Here is a 20,302-nt window from a genome sequence, read left to right as displayed (position 1 = left end):
TTGCTGCTACACCCGCTTATAGTTAACTTGCTGCTACACTCGATTATAGTTAACTTGCTGCTACACTCGATTATAGTTAACTTGCTGCTACACCCGATTATAGTTAATTTGCTGCTACACTCGATTATAGTTAACTTGCTGCTACACCCGATTATAGTTAATTTGCTGCTACACTCGATTATAGTTAACTTGCTGCTACACTCGATTATAGTTAACTTGCTGCTACACCCGATTATAGTTAACTTGCTGCTACACCCGATTATAGTTAACTTGCTGCTACACCCGATTATAGTTAACTTGCTGCTACACCCGATTATAGTTAACTTGCTGCTGTACCCGATTATAGTTAACTTGCTGCTGTACTCGATTATAGTTAACTTGCTGCTACACTCGATTATAGTTAACTTGCTGCTACACTCGATTATAGTTAACTTGCTGCTACACTCGATTATAGTTAACTTGCTGCTACACTCGATTATAGTTAACTTGCTGCTACACCCGATTATAGTTAACTTGCTGCTACACTCGATTATAGTTAACTTGCTGCTACACCCGATTATAGTTAACTTGCTGCTGTACCCGATTATAGTTAACTTGCTGCTACACCCGATTATAGTTAACTTGCTGCTACACTCGATTATAGTTAACTTGCTGCTACACCCGATTATAGTTAACTTGCTGCTACACCCGATTATAGTTAACTTGCTGCTACACTCGATTATAGTTAACTTGCTGCTTCACCCGATTATAGTTAACTTGCTGCTACACTCGATTATAGTTAACTTGCTGCTACACCCGATTATCGTTAACTTGCTGCTGTACTCGATTATAGTTAACTTGCTGCTACACCCGATTATAGTTAACTTGCTGCTACACCCGATTATAGTTAACTTGCTGCTACACCCGATTATAGTTAACTTGCTGCTACACCCGATTATAGTTAACTTGCTGCTGTACTCGATTATAGTTAACTTGCTGCTACACTCGATTATAGTTAACTTGCTGCTACACCCGATTATAGTTAACTTGCTGCTACACCCGATTATAGTTAACTTGCTGCTACACCCGATTATAGTTAACTTGCTGCTACACCCGATTATCGTTAACTTGCTGCTGTACCCGATTATAGTTAACTTGCTGCTACACCCGATTATAGTTAACTTGCTGCTGTACCTGGTTATATTTCTTTTGATTTTGTCTGAGAATCTTGCAATCTGTCAAACTGCTCAACAAGTCATCTTCTTGAATAGCTGCAATCAGAAAGGTGGGAAATGCTAAATGCCTTTTCAATCTCTTCAGGTTCACTTCGGTCACCTATAATTCTCCGTGGGAGGATAAACAGGAGAGGTCCGAGTTGATTTGCGTTATTATTGTCCTGGCCTTTACGAGGTGCCTCCTCTGTCCCTGACGGGATAGCCGGAGGTGCCACAGGAAGGTGGAGAGACCAGCAATCATAGGATTTCCCAAACTCATTCCATGTAGGTTATCAGACAAGGCTGGCTCCCGGAAACCTTTTCAGGCCGCATGTGAACTCAGGCCCGAGGTCTACAAGATTATCAGAGGCATTGAAAGGGTGGATCGATAGGTCAGAGGCTTTTTCCCAGGGTGGAAGTGTCAATTACAAGGGGGGCACAGGTTCAAGATGAGGGGGAAAGTTTCAGGGAGATGTGCGAGCGGAGATGTTTCATGCAGAGAGTGGTGAGTGCTTGGAACGCACTGCCAGAGGAGGTGGTGGAAGCAGGCACATTAGCAACATTTAAGAGGCATCTGGATGGGGACATGAACAGGGAGGGAGTAGAGGGATACGGACCGAGTAAGGGCAGAAGGGTTTTTTTTTTAGTTTGGTTAGGGCATCATGATCAGCACAGGCTTGGAGGGCCGAAGGGCCTGCTCCTGTGCTGTACTTTTCTTTGTTCTTTGTGAAGGGACAGATTCTCAATGCTCTGCTTGTGTACATTTCCCCCTCCCTGGTCTTCTCTGCTGAATACACTGATTAATGTGATATAGCTCCCAGAGGACAGCTGTCCAAACAGGGGGCAGGACCGAGGGGAACATCACGACAAAACCCTGTCCTCATTCAACTTCCACACCGTGCTGTCTGATTTGGGAGGCAGTCGGGCTGGAGTTGGTGTCTCCTTCTCTCTCCTCGAGTCTAGAGATGCAGCAACCAGCAAGAATGCTGCAGCTTCACCCAGCCTACTATCTAATTGATATGGGAACCCCCCCCCGCCCCCCCACCCCCCAGTCAGGCTCAGTTCCAAACTGGCCACGTTCTCCACTCTGAAAGACTTTGCAGAAGCTGTACGGCTGTTTTTCAGCTGAGGTTGGGAGTGCCTTTAAACAGACAGGTCCCCTCAGCCTCTGCTGTTGCTTTATGAGACGACACAAAATATCACACACTGCTCCATGAGGTAGTGAGGTGTAGTGTCAAGGTGCAAATTAATAACACTGTCCAGTCCAAGATTATTCACAATACCTTTTGGCATTCAAATAATATTGCAAAGTGCTACAGCCTTGTTTCTGAAGCATTTCCAATCCTCAAATCCTGTGTTATCACCTTGTACGGTGTCATAATCCGACATTATCCTGATAAACTCCAGTGTGACATTATCCTGATAAACTCCAGTGTGACATTATCCTGATAAACTCCAGTGTGACATTATCCTGATAAACTCCAGTGTGACATTATCCTGATAAACTCCAGTGTGACATTATCCTGATAAACTCCAGTGTGACATTATCCTGATAAACTCCAGTGTGACATTATCCTGATAAACTCCAGTGTGACATTATCCTGATAAACTCCAGTGTGACATTATCCTGATAAACTCCAGTGTGACATTATCCTGATAAACTCCAGTGTGACATTATCCTGATAAACTCCAGTGTGACATTACCTGCTGCGCCAGTCTAGATTTTATGAATTTATCAACTAGTCAACTACACATCACAATAGGAGTGGATAAAGGATACTGACTTAGCTTTCGGTTAATTTGTTCGATTTCTTTCCTCAGTGATTCACATTCTTCCCATAGAAACTTTTTACTGCAAGAAACAAAAATAATTCCGTTAATCCCGGTTCCTGGACAATATCAGGGAAATATTCCACTGCATTACAACATGTGAAATAGGAGCTTTCTTCACGTGGCCCCACAGCTTCAGACCTGTAGCAGCATTTCAATGGAGGGCAGATCCATTGTTAATTGTTGTAAAACTTCCCCCATCCTTTGCCTGGATCTGTGTTATCGATCAGCAGCACTTGAAGTTCATTGAAGTTGAAGAACATTAGGCCATTCAGCCCATCAAGTGCACGCCATCCAGAATCCTTGATCATTATTCTGCCATGCATTTTCCCAAATACACCACTTGCTGAACCCCTACTGTAAGGAATACTGACTTCTTTCCCTCACCATCCCTGGGGAAAATATTAAACATTTTCTTTCATATCTTTCTAACCTCACTCTTACACTGCAGGAGGAGGCCATTCGGCCTATCAAGTCAGCACTGACTCTGTCTGACAGAGTACCTTAACTCAGGCCCGTTCATGTGACCCCACATATTTACTATGGCTAATCCACCTAACCTATACATCCCCTGACACTAAGGGGCAATTTAGCATGGCCAATCCACCTAACCTGGACATCTTCGGACTGTGGGAGGAAACCAGAGCACCCGGAGGAAACCCACGCAGACACAGGGAGAACGTGCAGACTCCACAGAGACAGTGACCCAAGCCGGGAATTGAACCCGGGTCCCTGGCGCTGTGAGGCAGCAGTGCTAACCCACTGTGCCACCCTCATCAGATATTGATTCAGATGACCCTCAAATATGCTTCTCCTGGGATCTAATTCCATATAAATTATTCTCTGCGGCTGGGGGGGCGGGGGGTTGTTTCTAATCTGAAACTCACCAACCAATAAAGCAAATTCCTGTAGAGATGTAATCAAAGCTGCTGTTCCTCAGTAGGCGGGTGGCTCGGCGGGCGGGTGTGTGTCTGGGCGGGTGGGTGAGTGTCTGGATGGATGTCTGGGTGGGTGTGTGTTTGGGTGGGTGTGTGTTCAGGTGTTTGGGCGGGTGGGCGGGTGTCTGGGTGGGTGGGCGGGTGTCCAACACCTTAGTTTGTAGCTACCAGGTCAACATTAATCCAGGTTTTTATATCAAACCTAGTTGCTAAACTGTTTATTGGATTGTGACTCCATACAGGGATCAGTGTGGCAATCCCTGGCCACTGAGTTGTTGAGCTATGTAATGATGAGTAATGAGAGGCATCTACGGGAGCCATTGACAGACAAATTGTATCAGAATCCCTGACATGGATAAAGAATGGCCATTATTCCATAAGATATAGGCCATTCAGCCCATCAAATCTGCTCCACCATTCGATCTTGGCTGATAAGTTTCCCAACCTCATTCTCCCACCTTTTCCTCGTAACCTTTGCTCCTCTTCCCAATTAAGAATCTATTTATCTCTGTCTCCCAATGACCTGGCCTCCCCAGCCTTCCTTCCCGGACTAATCGCTAGTCACCTGTGCTGTGTTTTAAATATAGATTCTGTAATTCTCTCTCTCTCTGCACTGCTTACCTCTCGTGTATTTCTGCTGCAAGTTCTTCAGTGTGGCTGCTGCTCTCTGTGGTCTGGACTTGGTTTTCTGTTTGCTGCTTCGACTCCTGTGTTTTGATCAGGTTTGATGACAGTTCCTTCTTCCAGTCTTCAATCTTCCTGTCTATCATTAAATTGATCCTGTCCTCCTCAATGTTACTGCTCATACTCAGTCTCCTCACCTCCGCTGTGTAAGACATAAACAGTTTACCAATGTGATGCAAGTGGCCACACCCTCTGTCTGCTGTCATTCCAGCTGGGGATGTGTGGGTCCCAACATCTTGTATCAGTGGCAGAGCGAGTCAGTTGGGCTGCATTATGCCAATAGGGACATGGATACACCCAGGGGAGGTGATGGCCTAGCGGTATTATCACTTGACTATTAATCCAGAAACTCAGTTAATGTTCGGGGGACACGGCAGATGGTGGAATTTGAATTCAATAAAAAATATCTGGAATTAAGAATCTACTGATGGCCATGAAACCCATTGTCGATTGTCGGAAAAATCCATCTGGTTCACTAATGTCCTTTCGGGAAGGAAATCTGCCGTCCTTAGCTGGTCTGGCCTACATGTGACTCCAGAGCCACGGCAATGTGGTTGACTCTCAGTTGCCGGGCAACAAGGGATGGGCAATAAATGCTGGCCAGCCAGCGATGCCCATGTCCCACAAATGAGTTTTTAAAAATCTCCCTCAAGTTCACATCGAGTTTCCAATCTCAGCCACAGGGAGGCGATGAGGAGAGTGTCAGAAAGGAGATTCTCCCTCTGGGTCTACTGGATGAATCTGAGCATCTGTCTGTATTGTGTCGGGGATGTGGAAGCAGGTTTGTGGATTGCCCTCCGAAGATAGTACAAGAAGAAAATCGAGGCTTCAAAAGAACAGAAATAAACACTTGACTATTATCACTCATGATGTGGAGATGCCGGCGTTGGACTGGGGTAAACACAGTAAGAAGTTTAACAACACCAGGTTAAAGTCCAACAGGTTTATTTGGTAGCAAAAGCCACACAAGCTTTCGAGGCTCGAAAGCTTGTGTGGCTTTTGCTACCAAATAAACCTGTTGGACTTTAACCTGGTGTTGTTAAACTTCTTACTGTATTATCACTCAGCCACAGTCACTCTGGGCTGAGTTAGCTGTTCTCAGTCAATATGACCTGAGAGACAATGGAAAGTCTCCATGTGTGAATGGGATTTCCCTTTATGATTGAATAGTCACCAATGGACACCATCGGGCCCCCCTTGCCTGGGGACCAAGCCCGCAAGAGTTAACATCTTTTTAACAGGAGCAAAATAAACTGAATAAATAGACTCGTGTCGTACCGAGGGAGTGCTGCACAATCTGGCATCGTCTTTCGGGTAAAATATTAAACCAAGGTCCCATCTGCCTTCTTGGTGAAAATAAATGATCCGGTGACACTGGGGAATTCTCTCCACTGACCCCTTAACCAACATCACTAAAACAGATTATCCAGTCACAGATCTTATTGATGCTTGTGGGAGTTTGCTGTGATCAAATTGGCTGCTGTGTTTGCGACAGGGATTACATGTCATTGTCTGTAAAGTGCTTTGATGATCTGAAAGGTGCTATTTTTAGGTCCAAGTTCTGTCATCTTGACCTCTCCAATGGTACTGGGTTATTATTTCCCACATGCTTGAAGCGAGCTGGGGTCATGAGTGTGGGTGGACTTTTGACAACGATCGGGCCACAACACCTCCGCACTATCATCCATCCCCCTGCCACAGAATCCACCCACCATGCAGCTCCCCCCCACCGCTCCCCCAGTCCCACCCACCTGGAACTTGACTTGGTGAATATTTGCCATATTGTTCAGACCATAAATATTGAGGCCACTTGTTGTCTCCTCTAACGTGTTAGATCTTGGCCTGGATGGTTCACGCCACAATTATTGTTGCCTCTAACTGCTAAACCACTGGAACCTCATCAGAAGTTGAGAGAGAGCAGTGCCAGATTTGGCCAAGGGACATGGTGCTATCTTGTTGACTATTTCCTGAATCCAGCCCCCTGTCTATTCTGGCCATTCTCTGTCAGCTGCCTGGTCCATATACATTGCCCTGTCCCACGACCCTGGTCCATATACATTTCCCTGTCCCACCACCCTGGTCCATATACATTTCCCTGTCCCACCACCCTGGTCCACATACATTTCCCTGTCCCACGACCCTGGTCCACATACATTTCCCTGTCCCACGACCCTGGTCCATATACATTCCCCTGTCCCACGTACCCTCCAGTAATCGGATCTGCTGCTGATGGTGGCTTCGCTCCTTTGCCAGGAGGCTCACTGTTTGATTCAAGGATTCGATAGTCTAGGAGTAAAGTAAACTGTGAGAAGCAGCACATCTCGCGAGCACTGTGGGCTGTTAAACCACACAGCAGTTAGTGTGATAAATACATCGGGCACACAGACGTATGGGATAGGATTCATTCGGAACATGCTCGAGTCTGTTTCATAAGGAAGAGCGACTGTGGGAAACACGTGAGACGACAGATAGTGCGGGGGAGAGATGTGAACAGATAGCGGTGGGGGAGTGAGTGTAATATAGCTGAAGCTGGGTGCACGATACAGGATAACAGAGCTGTACAGGTGACGATGGGTTGCAGCAAGTGTTTCCTCTGTTGCACTTAGCAACACATACCAGACAACCATTTTCTTATTTACATTCAGCAAACTGCTCTGGGTTGTTTCTGTAATAAAGTCCCTTCATTCGCATTCTGGTTAATTAATTAATAAATGCTGGCCTTATTGCCCATCCCTTGGGAAGGATGGACATTTGGCTAACCTGATTCTCTGACTGCTCGATGCAATGGCGCTCTTTGATTCTAACCCATACTATACGGTGGGGGAGCGCTGTCACTGTCTTCCCACTGGGTGCGAGTTCTCTGTTGGATGTAAGAGCGTTATTCATGGATTGGACATTCTCCCCTCAACTTTCCAGAACTGTCTGGAGTGAGACTCAAACCTATAACCTTCCGGATTAGAAATAGGAATGTTAGCCCTGAGTCCGAGCTCACTCCTAGGAAGGTAATGTGCACAAGAGATGGGATTGTGTGCATTAAACAGAAGATAATACAAAGGTGTGTGTTATAGAGAGTATAACTGAGAACAGGAAGGTGCTATCTGGACAATGAACAAAGAACAGCACAGCACAGGAATAGGCCCTTCAGCCCACCAAGTCTGTGCTGACACAAATGCCTCTCATAATTTCTTGCCTCTATGTGGTCCATATCCCTCTATTCCCTGCCTATTCATGTATCTATCCAGATGCCTCTTGAACGTTGTTATGGAATCTGCTTCCACCACCTCCTCCGACAGCGCATTCCAGGCATTCATCACCCTCTGTGTGAAAAACTTGCCCCATACATCTCTTTTAAACTTTCCCCTCTCACTTTCAACCAATGCCCCGAGCAATTGACTCTTCGACCCTGGGAAAAAGACTTTGACTATCCACTCTACCTAAGCCTGTCATAATCTTATAAACCTCTATCAGGTCCCCCCTCATCCTCCAACGAAAACAATCCAAGTTTGTTCAACCTTTCTTCATAGTCCATATCCTCCAAACCAGACAGCATCCTGGTAAATCTCTTCTGCACCCTTTCCAATGCATCAACATCCTTCCGGTAGTGTGGCGACCAGAATTGTACACAATACTCCAAATGCGGCCTAACTAAAGTCTTATACAGCTGCAACATGATTTTCCAATTCCTATACTCAACGCCCCGACTGATGAAGGCCAGCGTGCCGTATGCCTTCTTGACCACCTTGTCCACCCAAGTTGCAATTTCAGGGAACTGTGGATCTGCACACCCAGATCCCTCTGTATGCTAATATCTCTAAGGGCTCTACCATTTACTTATACTTTCCTTCTGCAGTAGGCTTTTCAAATTGCATCATCTCACATTTGTCTGGGTTAAATTCCATCTGCCATCTTTCAACCCAGGTCTCCAGCTAATTTCTCTCCTACTGTGTCCTCGGACAATCCTCCTCACTATCCGCTACTCACCCAATTTTTGTATCATCTGCAAATTTACTAATCAGACTACCTACATTTTCTTCCATATCATTTGAGGCTCCAGCACTGATCCTTGTGGAACCCGCTTGTCACAGACCTCCAGTTAGAAAAGTACTCTTCCACTGCTATTCTCTGCTTTCTGTGCCCAAGCCAGTTTTGTATCAATTTTACCAGCTCACCTCGGATCCCATATGACTTCACCTTCTGTATCAGCCTGCCATGAGGAACCTTATTGAAGGCCATGTATACAACATCATTTTTTTTTGTCACTTCTTCAAAGAACTCAATCAAGTTTGTGAGACACGACCTCCCCTTCACAAAACCATGCTGCCTATCGCTAATAAGCCTATTCTCTTCCAGATGTGAGTACATCCTGTCCCTAAGAATCTTCTCCAATGATTTCCCCACCACTGATGCAAGGCTCACAGACCTGTAATTTCCCAGAATGCCTCTTCTGCCCTTCTTAAACAGAGGAACAATTTTAGCGACTCCCCAATCCTCTGGTACCTCGCCCGTGGCTAAAGAAGATACAAAGATTTTGGCCAAGGCCTCAGCAATTTCTTCCCTCACGCCTCAGTATTCTGGGATAGACCCTATCTGGCCCTGGGGACTTGTCCACTTCAATATTTTTCAAAACCTCCAATTCCTCTTCCCTTTTTATCTCAACATGTCCTAGAACGTCAACATCCTCCTTTCTCACACTCACCATCCACCACATCCTTCTCCTTTGTGAATACTGATGCAAAGTACTCGTTAAGGACCTCATCTGGCTCCACACACAAATTCCCTCCACTGTCCTTGAGTGGACACACCCTTTCCTTAGTTACCCTCTTCCTCCTTATATACGCATAGAAAGCACTGGGATTCTTCTTAATGCTGCCTGCCAAGGACATTTCATGGCCCTTTTTGCTCTCCTAAGTCTCTGTTTAAGCTCTTTCCTGCTATCTTTGTATTCCTCAAGCGTCTTATCTGTTTTCAATTTCCTCAAATTTATGTATGTCTCCTTCTTCTTTTTCACTGAGTTCACAATCTCTCTCGTCATCCAGGGTTCCCGAATCTTGCCATCTTTATCCTTCATTTTTACAGGGACGTACTTGTCTTGAATTGTTAACAACTGACTTTTAAAAGACTCCCACATATCGGATGTGGATTTACCTTCAAACAGCCGCCCCCACTCTACATTCCCTCGCTCCTGCCTAATACTGTCGTAGTTAGCCTTCCCCCAGTTTAGTGCTTTCACTCTGGGATTTCTATCCTTTTCTATAAGTATCTTGAAACCTATAGAATTGTGATCACTGTTCCCAAAGTGGTCCCCACTGAGACATCAATCACCTGCCCAGGCTCGTTTCCCAGAACCAGGTCTAAGATAGCCCCTTCCTGAGTTGGGCTATCTACATATTGCCTTGGACACACTGAACAAACTCTGCCTCATCCAAGCCTCTGGCACTAAAGGAATCCCAGTCTATGTTGGGGAAGTTAAAAATCACCCATCACAACAACCCTGCTGTTTTTACATCTTCCCATAATCTGCTGACATATCAGTTCCTCCACTTCACGCTGGCTGTTGGGAGGTCTGTAGTACAACCCCAACAGTGTGACTGCACCGCTCCTGTTCCTGAGTTCTACCCATATGGCCTCACTGCATGATCCCACCAAGGTGTCCTCGCTCTGTACAGCTGTGACATTCTCCCTAATCAGTAAAGCAACACCCCCACCTCTTTTGTCACCCTCTCTATCTCGCCTGAAGCATCTAAATCCTGGAATGCTAAGCTGCCAGTCCTGCCCTTCTTTCACCCAAGTCCCATAATTGCCGCAACATCATAATTCCATGTAGCAATCCAAGCTTTAAATTCATCTGCCTTACCTGTCATACTCACTGCGTTAAAGCAAACACATATCAGACCATCTGTCCTGTCATGTTTTGTACACTCTCCGTGTTTTATTTCCCTGAGCCTTACTGGACCCATTCACTGAGCTCTCCACAGTCTCTCTACTCTCTGACCTACTGCTGTGGATCCCAGCCCCCTGCCCGAGAAGTGACAGTATGTGACTTACAGGTGAAGGGTCTGGGCTGCGTTATATTGGGGGGAATAGGCTGGGGTGGGTTATATTAATTTTTAGAGTTTATTTATCAGTCACAAGTAGGCTTACATTAACACTGCAATGAAGTTACTGTGAAAATCCCCTAGTCGCCACACTCCAGCGCCTGTTCGAGTACACTGAGGGAGAATTTAGCACGACCAATGCACCCTAACCAGCACGCCTTTTGGACAGTGGGAGGAAACCAGATTAGGGGTAATAGGCTGAGGTGGATTACATTGGGGGGGGGGTAATAGGAATGGGGGGATGCCATTGGGAGGGAAACGGGGCTGGGGGTGGGTTAGCATGAGGGGTAACAGTTTGGGGTGGGTTAGTTGGGGGATAACAGGCTGAGGGTAGGTCATTTGGGTGGTAACAGACTGGGGGTGGGTTAGTTGGGGGGGGTAACAGGCTGGGGTGGATTAGTTGGGGGGCTAACAGGCTGGGGGCGAGTTAGTTGGGGGGCTAACAGGCTGGGGTGGGTTATTTGGGTGGTAACAGACTGGGGGTGGGTTATTGGGGGGTAAGTTATTTTGGGGGGTAACAGACTGGGGGTGGGTTAGTTGGGGGGGCTAACAAGCTGGGGGCGGGTTAGTTGGGGGGGCTAACAGGCTGGGGTGGGTTATTTGGGTGGTAACAGACTGGGGGTGGGTTAGTTGGGGGGGGGTAACAGGCTGGGGTGGATTAGTTGGGGGGCTAACAGGCTGGGGGCGGGTTAGTTGGGGGGCTAACAGGCTGGGGTGGGTTATTTGGGTGGTAACAGACTGGGGGTGGGTTATTGGGGGGTAAGTTATTTTGGGGGGTAACAGACTGGGGGTGGGTTAGTTGGGGGGGCTAACAAGCTGGGGGCGGGTTAGTTGGGGGGGCTAACAGGCTGGGGTGGGTTATTTGGGTGGTAACAGACTGGGGGTGGGTTATTGGGGGGTAAGTTATTTTGGGGGGTAACAGACTGGGGGTGGGTTAGTTGGGGGGGGCTAACAGACTGGGGGTGGGTTAGTTGGGGGGGCTAACAGGCTGGGGGCGGGTTAGTTGGGGGGGTAACAGGCTGGGGTGGGTTATTGGGGTAAGTGGCTGGGGGTAGGTTATTTGGGTGGTAACAGGCTGGGGGTGGGTTAGTTGGGTGGTAACAGGCTGGGGGTAGGTTATTTGGGTGGTAACAGGCTGGGGGTCGGTTAGTTGGGGGGTAACAGGCTGGGGTGGGTTATTGGGGTAAGTGGCTGGGGGTAGGTTATTTGGGTGGTAACAGGCTGGGGGTGGGTTAGTTGGGGGGTAACAGGCTGGGGTGGGTTAGTTAGGGGGGCTAACAGGCTGGGGGTGGGTTATTTGGGTGGTAACAGGCTGGGTTATTTGGGGGGGTAACAGGCTGGGGGTGGGTTAGTTGGGGGGTAACAGGCTGGGGGGGTTATTTGGGGGGGGTAACAGGCTGGGGGTGGGTTAGTTAGGGGGTAACAGGCTGGGGGTGTTATTTGGGGGGGTAACAGGCTGGGGGTGGGTTAGTTGGGGGGCTAACAGGCTGGGTTATTTGGGGGGGTAACAGGCTGGGGGTGGGTTAGTTGGGGGGTAACAGGCTGGGGGGTTATTTGGGGGAGTAACAGGCTGGGGTGGGTTAGTTGGGGGCTAACAGGCTGGGTTATTTGGGGGGTAACAGGCTGGGGGTGGGTTAGTTGGGGGGCAACAGGCTGGGGGGGTTATTTGGGGGGGTAACAGGCTGGGGGGGTTATTTGGGGGGGTAACAGGCTGGGGGGGTTATTTGGGGGGGTAACAGGCTGGGGGGGTTATTTGGGGGGGTAACAGGCTGGGGGGGTTATTTGGGGGGGTAACAGGCTGGGGGGGTTATTTGGGGGGTAACAGGCTGGGGTGGTTATTTGGGGGGGTACAGGCTGGGGTGGTTATTTGGGGGGGTACAGGCTGGGGGGGTTATTTGGGGGGGGTAACAGGCTGGGGGGGTTATTTGGGGGGGTAACAGGCTGGGGGGGGTTATTTGGGGGGGTAACAGGCTGGGGGGGTTATTTGGGGGGGGTAACAGGCTGGGGGGGTTATTTGGGGGGGGTAACAGGCTGGGGGGGTTATTTGGGGGGGGGTTACAGGCTGGGGGGGGGGGGGGGTTATTTGGAAAGTGGCTATACAGGAGAAAGGAATAACTGCTGAAATGAGAAAGAAACAGCTTTTGCCGGAGCCGTACTCTGGTCTGGACCTCGATGTGGAATTTGATGACCTCGAGTTCGTCCATCAGGTGTTTGCTGTCGGCCGGAGACCCTGCGTGCGTGTCAGTGAAGCCCCGCACCTTATTACTAAAGCTAGGATCTGCAAAACAAGAAGACTTCCATCAGGCTTGCTGCTCAAACTGTGTTCCTCTTTTTAATGAATATAACCGCTCGTGCTGGTGGAGTGCGGATTGGAAATATCAACATGTTTCTGTCCCCACCTTTCTGGTGACAACCTCCAAACTTCAAGGTCTGCTGCAATGGAAGAAAATAGTATCAGTGATTCAAAACCAACTTGTGGGAGAGATCGAGACTGGCTCCAACTTTACTCCCTCTGCACTCTACACAGGAATAAACCCTTTCCCCACCAGTCAGCAACACTTACTCTATCCCTAAACATTCAGACCTTGCTTCCAAAATAATTGATCCAGTTTAAACGGGACTTTAAGTTCACATCTGTTTTATTATTTCTGAACTCTCTTCCCTCCTCTCGGTGTTGGATGTTCGAACAGTAAGAAGTCTCACAACACCAGGTTAAAGTCCAACAGGTTTATTTGGTAGCAAATACCATAAGCTTTCGGAGCGCTGCCCCTTCGTCAGATGGAGTGTTCGAAGCCAGACCAGGAGGAGCCCCAGGATATGCCCCCGTTTACTGCAGCCCTGAGGAACCAACAGATGAGAAACGTCAAGGCTGGAATTCTCCCAGTCTCACACACCCCGCCGCTGTTGCCAGCGAGGACGGAGAACCCGGCGCTCAGCCAGATCTCCATTCACTGCAGCGGGACTGGAGAATCCCAGCCGTGGGCGAGGTCGGAGGGGCCCGGCTCTCAGTAGCTCCTGCCGGACAGCCTGTGTGAATGTAAAGTGGGTGGTGGGGCCCACCACCATTCAAACCTTTTGCTTCACTGAAAACTTTGGATCTTTTCTGGAAATTCCCCACAAATAATTCAGACAGATTTGGTTGAAATCTCATTTCCAGAGGAAACAAATTACTTCAGATTCCAGACCCCTGGAATCAGCTCTTCCCCCATTAGAAATTGTAGTGTTGACAGTGTATAATCTGTGTGGTCGGACAGGGAGAGTGGGGGGGAAGCTTTACCTTGCAGCTTACAGACAGGCCAGGATCTGCTCCTGGTGAGCCTGCCTGGAGCCGCAATGATTCCGAGCACTGCCAGGTGGAAGTGGATTCCCGCCAGCTGGATCCAACACCTGGATCCGTGCTTGGATCCTATACGGCGGTCAGCGTCAGTCCAGTATCCACGGTAAAGCACAAATGGCAAACAGACCTTGGAGCATTTCCCTTAATTGGCCCAGCCTTTTGTTCCGAGCTGACTCCTCTCCACACCAATTCAGCTCACACTCAGAGGCACTTCATCGATTTGCCACCTTCTTCATTGGGCTACAGCTATGGCTGAGCTGTCGGGCTTACCAACAACCTGCATTTATGTGGCAGCAGGTCGGGTGGCATCTGTGAAGAGAGAGTTAAACCCGGCAAGAGGGCCTTTCATCAAAATTGCTCGGTCACCTCGACCCGAAACGTTAGCCGAGGAAAGCTGAGCTGCTGGGTGCTTCCAGCATTCCTTGTTTTTATTTCAGATCTCCCAGCATCCACAGTATTTTACTTCTGCATTTGTGTAGCAACTGTAACACCATTCTCCTGAACTTTATCAGACAACAGCTGATATCAAGCCACACTGGGCGATATGAGGTTAGACTTGAAGAAGAGACAGGTTTTAAGGAGAGGGGGGGGGGGGGGGGGGTAGGGAGAGGCAGAGGCAAGTCCAAAGCTCAGGGCCTTAGACGGCTGAGGCCTTAGGCAGCTGACAGGATGAAGGAAGTTGAGATTGCACAACAGACAGGAGTGCAGAGATCTCGGAGGGTTACAGAGCTGGAGATGACAGCTCAGTCACACGATTGGGGGAATTCGAATACCATACAACACTGTTTTGCAAGGTTTTTTGGGGCAATGTGAGAGATTATCCCCTCCTCTATAGAGCTTCAACCCATTATTACATAGAACATAGAACAGTACAGCACAGAACAGGCCCTTCGGCCCACGATGTTGTGCCAAGCTTTATCTGAAACCAAGATCAAGCTATCCCACTCCCTATCATCCTGGTGTGCTCCATGTGCCTATCCAATAACCGCTTAAATGTTCCTAAATTGTCTGACTCCACTATCACTGCAGGCAGTCCATTCCACACCCCAACCACTCTCTGCGTAAAGAACCTACCTCTGATATCCTTCCTGTATCTCCCACCACGAACCCTATAGTTATGCCCCCTTGTAATAGCTCCATCCACCCGAGGAAATAGTCTTTGAACGTTCACTCTATCTATCCCCTTCATCATTTTATAAACCTCTATTAAGTCTCCCCTCAGCCTCCTCCGCTCCAGAGAGAACAGCCCTAGCTCCCTCAACCTTTCCTCATATGACCTACCCTCCAAACCAGGCAGCATCCTGGTAAATCTCCTCTGCACTCTTTCCAGCGCTTCCACATCCTTCTTATAGTGAGGTGACCAGAACTGCACACAATATTCCAAATGTGGTCTCACCAAGGTCCTGTATAGTTGCAGCATAACCCCACGGCTCTTAAACTCCAACCCCCTGTTAATAAAAGCTAACACACTATAGGCCTTCTTCACAGCTCTATCCACTTGAGTGGCAACCTTTAGAGATCTGTGGATATGGACCCCAAGATCTCTCTGTTCCTCCACAGTCTTCAGAACCCTACCTTTGACCCTGTAATCCACATTTAAATTAGTCCTACCAAAATGAATCACCTCACATTTATCAGGGTTAAACTCCATTTGCCATTTTTCAGCCCAGCTTTGCATCCTATCTATGTCTCTTTGCAGCCTACAACAGCCCTCCACCTCATCCACTACTCCACCAATCTTGGTGTCATCAGCAAATTTACTGATCCACCCTTCAGCCCCCTCCTCTAAGTCATTAATAAAAATCACAAAGAGCAGAGGACCAAGCACTGATCCCTGCGGCACTCCGCTAGCAACCTGCCTCCAATCCGAAAATTTTCCATCCACCACCACCCTCTGTCTTCGATCAGACAGCCAGTTACCTATCCAATCGGCCAACTTTCCCTCTATCCCACACCTCCTCGCTTTCATCATAAACCGACCATGGGGGACCTTATCAAACGCCTTACTAAAATCCATGCATATGACATCAACTGCCCTACCTTCATCAACACACTTAGTTACCTCCTCAAAAAATTATCAAATTTGTGAGGCACGACTTGCCCTTCACGAATCCGTGCTGACTATCCCGGATTAATCCGCATCTTTCTAAATGGTCGTAAATCCCATCCCTAAGGACCTTTTCCATCAATTTACTAACCACCGAAGTAAGACTAACCGGTCTATAATTATTGCTCTAAGTTTCCATATTGCAGACTGAAACCGTAGATGAAAGCTCAGAACTCAATCCCCGATAGGACCTATCTGAGATCAGCTGGCAGGCTATCGCTGTATCATCCGGGTGGGTCATTGACTGGGTGCCTCCAGTTAACAAAGCAGGAATTCGTTTACGGGGAGAGGGGAGGCTGCTGACTGTGTTTTGGAAGATGTGATATTAAGGAATATAATATCTGTTTTCAGTGAGCTCTGGCTGCTTGCTGAGACACAAACTGGAGCTCGTACCACGATGGGAATGTCACGGTTGCTTGTTGTGCGTGAGTATAGCTGTGAGCGACACAAGGACATCATACTCACAAGGTGCTCTAAGGTACAGGGTGTAGCTGAGGAACGTAGGGAATGACATCACAGGAAAGGTGACTGGTTACACTGGATTCAGTATTTCCCAGCTTGTCCTGTTGTGACACTGGGAGGTTAGTATTTGGATCTGGGCTGTGCAGTAATAAGAATTGCTTCGTGTGCTTTCTCTCTGCTTTTGGAACCCAGTATTTGCCAGGAAGTTTTTCCACAGTTGGACAGACTGATCCCATTGTTCCATTTAACAGAGAGAGTGCAGCTCCCAGAGCTCATGGTCCAGGAACAGTGGAAAAGAGGAAGAGAGAGGGATGAGGATCCCTTCAAATATCAGTCAGGCCACTGCTATAGTACTGCGTACAGTCCTGCTCACCAAACTACAAGAAGGATACGATCACATTACAGAGGGGATTTACCAGGACGTTGCCAGGACTGGAGAATTTTGGCAATGAGGAAAGATTTGATTGGCCGGATTGAGTTCAACATCTCTAAACTATGACCTTTCTCCTCCAGTTTAATCACTTTTTATTATTTCCATACATTCTTTGTCTCAATACAGAACCCTACCTCTCCACCCCCTCCGGGCATCTGTCACTTGTTATTAAGTGTTGCTCTGTCTTTGTGGCAGTCTCTCCCGGCCTTCTCTGATCACTGTCCCACTCCTCCTGTACAGCATCATATTCAACACATTCTCCCTCTTTTAGTACTGAAGAGTCAGACAGACGCGACACGTTGGCTCTGTTTTCTCTCCCTGTGGATGCTGCCAAACCTGCTAAGTTTCTCCAGGATTCTCTCAGTCTCAGATTGCAGCATCCACAGTATTTTGCTTTTATTTTGGATAGACTGGGGGAAGAGCAGAGGCTGCGTGGAGATTTAATTGATGTGTGTAAAATGTTGAGGGGCCCAGATAGAGTGTTCTCCCGAGCAAAAAGCTCAGTAACCGGGGAGAATAGATGTAAAGGCAGTGGCAGACAGATCAGAGGGCGCTAAGGGGAAAATGTTTCCACCCAGAGGGTGCTGGGAGTTTGGGAACCGGCTGTCTCAGAGAGTGGGTGAGGCAGAAATCCTTATCATGTTGAAAAAGTTCCTGAAGGAATTTCCCGGCCTATGGATCAAGTGTTGCAAAGTGGAATTCGTCCGGAGAGCTCCTTACTGGCCAGTGCAGAAGCAATGGGCTGACTAGCCTCATCCTGGGACTTAATAACTATGATTCTACAACCCAACAACTTATATTTATGTAGTGTCTTTAACGTAAGATGCTTCACAGGAGCTTTGCAAAACAATGTACAGCACTGAGCTACGTTAGGGGGTATTGGGCCAGCTGACTAAAAGCCTGGTCAAAGGTAGGTTTTAAGGAGTGTCTTTAGGGAGGAGAGTGAGGTGGAGAGGGGGGGGGTATTCCAAAGCTTGCGCCCTAAGCAACTGAAAGCATGGTCGATAGTGGTGGAGCAGTTATGATTTGGAATCCAAGAGGCCAGAGTTAGAGCAGTACAAGTACCCTGGGGTGTTGTGGAGCTGGGAGAGATTACAGAAATAGGGAGGAAGCGAGGCCATGGAGGGATTGGAAAACAAGGTTGAGAATTTTAAAGTCAAGACGCTGCTGTACAGGAAGCCAGTGTAGGCCAGGAAGCACTGGGGCGATAGGAGAATGGGACTCGGTGTGATTGAGGCATGAGCAGCAAGTTTATTTTACAGCAGGTAGAATATGGGAATAGCCGAGTCCAGAGGTTACGGAGGGATGGATGAAGGTTTCAGCAGTTGATGAGCTGAGACAGGGTGAAGTGGAGCAATGTTACTGAGGTGGAAATTGACCATCTTAGTGATGGCACAAATATAGGGTTGGAAGCTCACCTCAGGGTCAAATAAAGACACCGTGTGTGAACAGACTATGAATAGAATTGGTACTCGCTGTCTGTTGCAGCCCCTGTGACTTGCCATATTTAACCTTGCACATTGTTGCCTCAAAACCACACGAGGCTCGTGTCCAAGTGAGCAGTGCTGACTTACCATCGTATCCCCATCATTATCGGTTATTATCCGAGACATGAGCGAAATATCAGTATTCATCTCTCAAATTTATCAAACTGCAAAAGCAAAGCACAAAAATTGGTCACAGCATTTCACTGATATTTTCACTACAAAGTGTTTCTCTCTTTACCACAATCTCATTGGCTTTGTAAAGAAATTTGTCTTGCTGAGCATCACTGGCAAGGCCAATATTTTATCTTTAGCTGTTCTCGTTGTTGTGTGCGCGTGTGGTGAAGCTGCTCGCACTGTTAGGGATGGATTCTGACCCAGTAACGATGAGGCTAATACAGCTCATGGAGCCTCTCAAAGCTTCCTAATTCCTCTAACCAACTCATTGGCCAATAGTGATTGAGGAACATTCTCTATTTGTGTTACTTTCCATTTCAATAATTACAGCTAATTCTCGCTTACTGATAGTCCCTTGTAATGTCTAATAAATATATTGAGAAAGTTGCATGATTTAGTATGAAAAAATTAAAACAAAATTTCAGTGCTCTCTGGTGCCTTAGCCGAATTTGTAAAACGAAGAGGATTATTTAGTGAACATGGGTATAAATTCAGCAGCCAGAGGATTGTAAATTTGTCTCTGACATCTGCTCCCGTCATGTGTGACTCCTCATTGAGATCTTTGAAATGTATTTCCTAATCCAGAGGAACAGTAACAGGTTACAGTGGGAGAGAGGAGCAGCAAGGTCAAATCCATTACTAAACGGTTGTTGGCAATTTGTACTGGTGAGGAAATATCTAACTCCTGGTATTGAAATCTTCAAAGGCACAGTCTTCAGTTTTCCTGGCAATCATATGTTGCAGATTGAATGGGTTGGCCACCAGTATGGTCCAAGGGTAGATGCTGTACAGGGTTTGGCAATGGTACTAACCAGGAAAGTCCATCTTTAATCCCTTATCTGGACCCAGTTCTCAAGACATAGCATGGTGCATCATCATTATTCACAATGATCCCAATCTGGGGGATCTGACTAATAAATGATCTCCCAAAGAGATCACAAGATAATGACAGGAGAGAAAGTCCTCACCTTTGGCAACCTGGAAGGAATGGCTATTCCAATCCTGATATTTAGTTGTCTCTTCTAAATCCAGCTTTTCCATCTCCACTGTACTATCTGGAAATGTTTCCTGTTCCTCTGGAGCTTCCTTCACGGTGCAGTTTGAAGTTATTTCCCACATCTCTCTTTTCTCAGTCACTATTCCAGGATGCTGCAGTCTTTTCTCACACCACTAGCCTCATCTCTCTTCCCTAAACCATCTCCAGTGCTTCAGTGTTTCTCCATAGCTCAGTGAAAGGAAATGGACAGTGGAACAAACTCAATACAATTCCAGAAACGTTTCCTCCGACTTTACGCTCCGAGCGTGGGCTGGAGCAGAGAAGGGGAAATCCTTACACACGTTGCATTCAAAAGTCACAAATTTATCATCTACGTGTCAGAGATGTGTACGGAGTAGGAGGTTAGAGCTCATTCCATCAAAAACATGTTTCTCTTGGAACGTGATGAAAACATTAGTGAGTGCTGACCTCGAGGATCCAACAGCCACCCCATTGATTTGGCATATATAATGTCATTAAAATTGAACTTGACTGCTTGAGTTGGTAAGTTCATTCCTTCAATGAA

The 20,302-nt window shown here is 47.3% G+C and overlaps 1 protein-coding gene across 1 annotated transcript; it reads right to left on the bottom strand.

Moving 5' to 3' along the window:
- Positions 1-1,173: 1,173 nt before the first annotated feature.
- Positions 1,174-18,825, bottom strand: LOC144487549 (coiled-coil domain-containing protein 159-like; the record flags this gene model as incomplete). Its single annotated transcript, XM_078205637.1, has 7 exons — positions 18,654-18,825; positions 13,140-13,173; positions 12,897-13,018; positions 6,850-6,931; positions 4,583-4,787; positions 2,978-3,045; positions 1,174-1,250 (listed from the first exon to the last, which is right to left on the bottom strand). Coding segments are annotated over exons 1-7 (648 nt in total), but the record flags the coding sequence as incomplete, so codon positions are not given.
- Between the last annotated feature and the right edge of the window lie 1,477 nt (positions 18,826-20,302).

The sequence above is a fragment of the Mustelus asterias genome, unplaced genomic scaffold (genome assembly GCF_964213995.1).
Source record: "Mustelus asterias unplaced genomic scaffold, sMusAst1.hap1.1 HAP1_SCAFFOLD_863, whole genome shotgun sequence".
Lineage (NCBI taxonomy): Eukaryota > Metazoa > Chordata > Chondrichthyes > Carcharhiniformes > Triakidae > Mustelus > Mustelus asterias.
The sequence above is the reverse complement of the archived record's forward strand: the minus strand, read 5'-3'. Positions and strand labels throughout refer to the sequence as shown.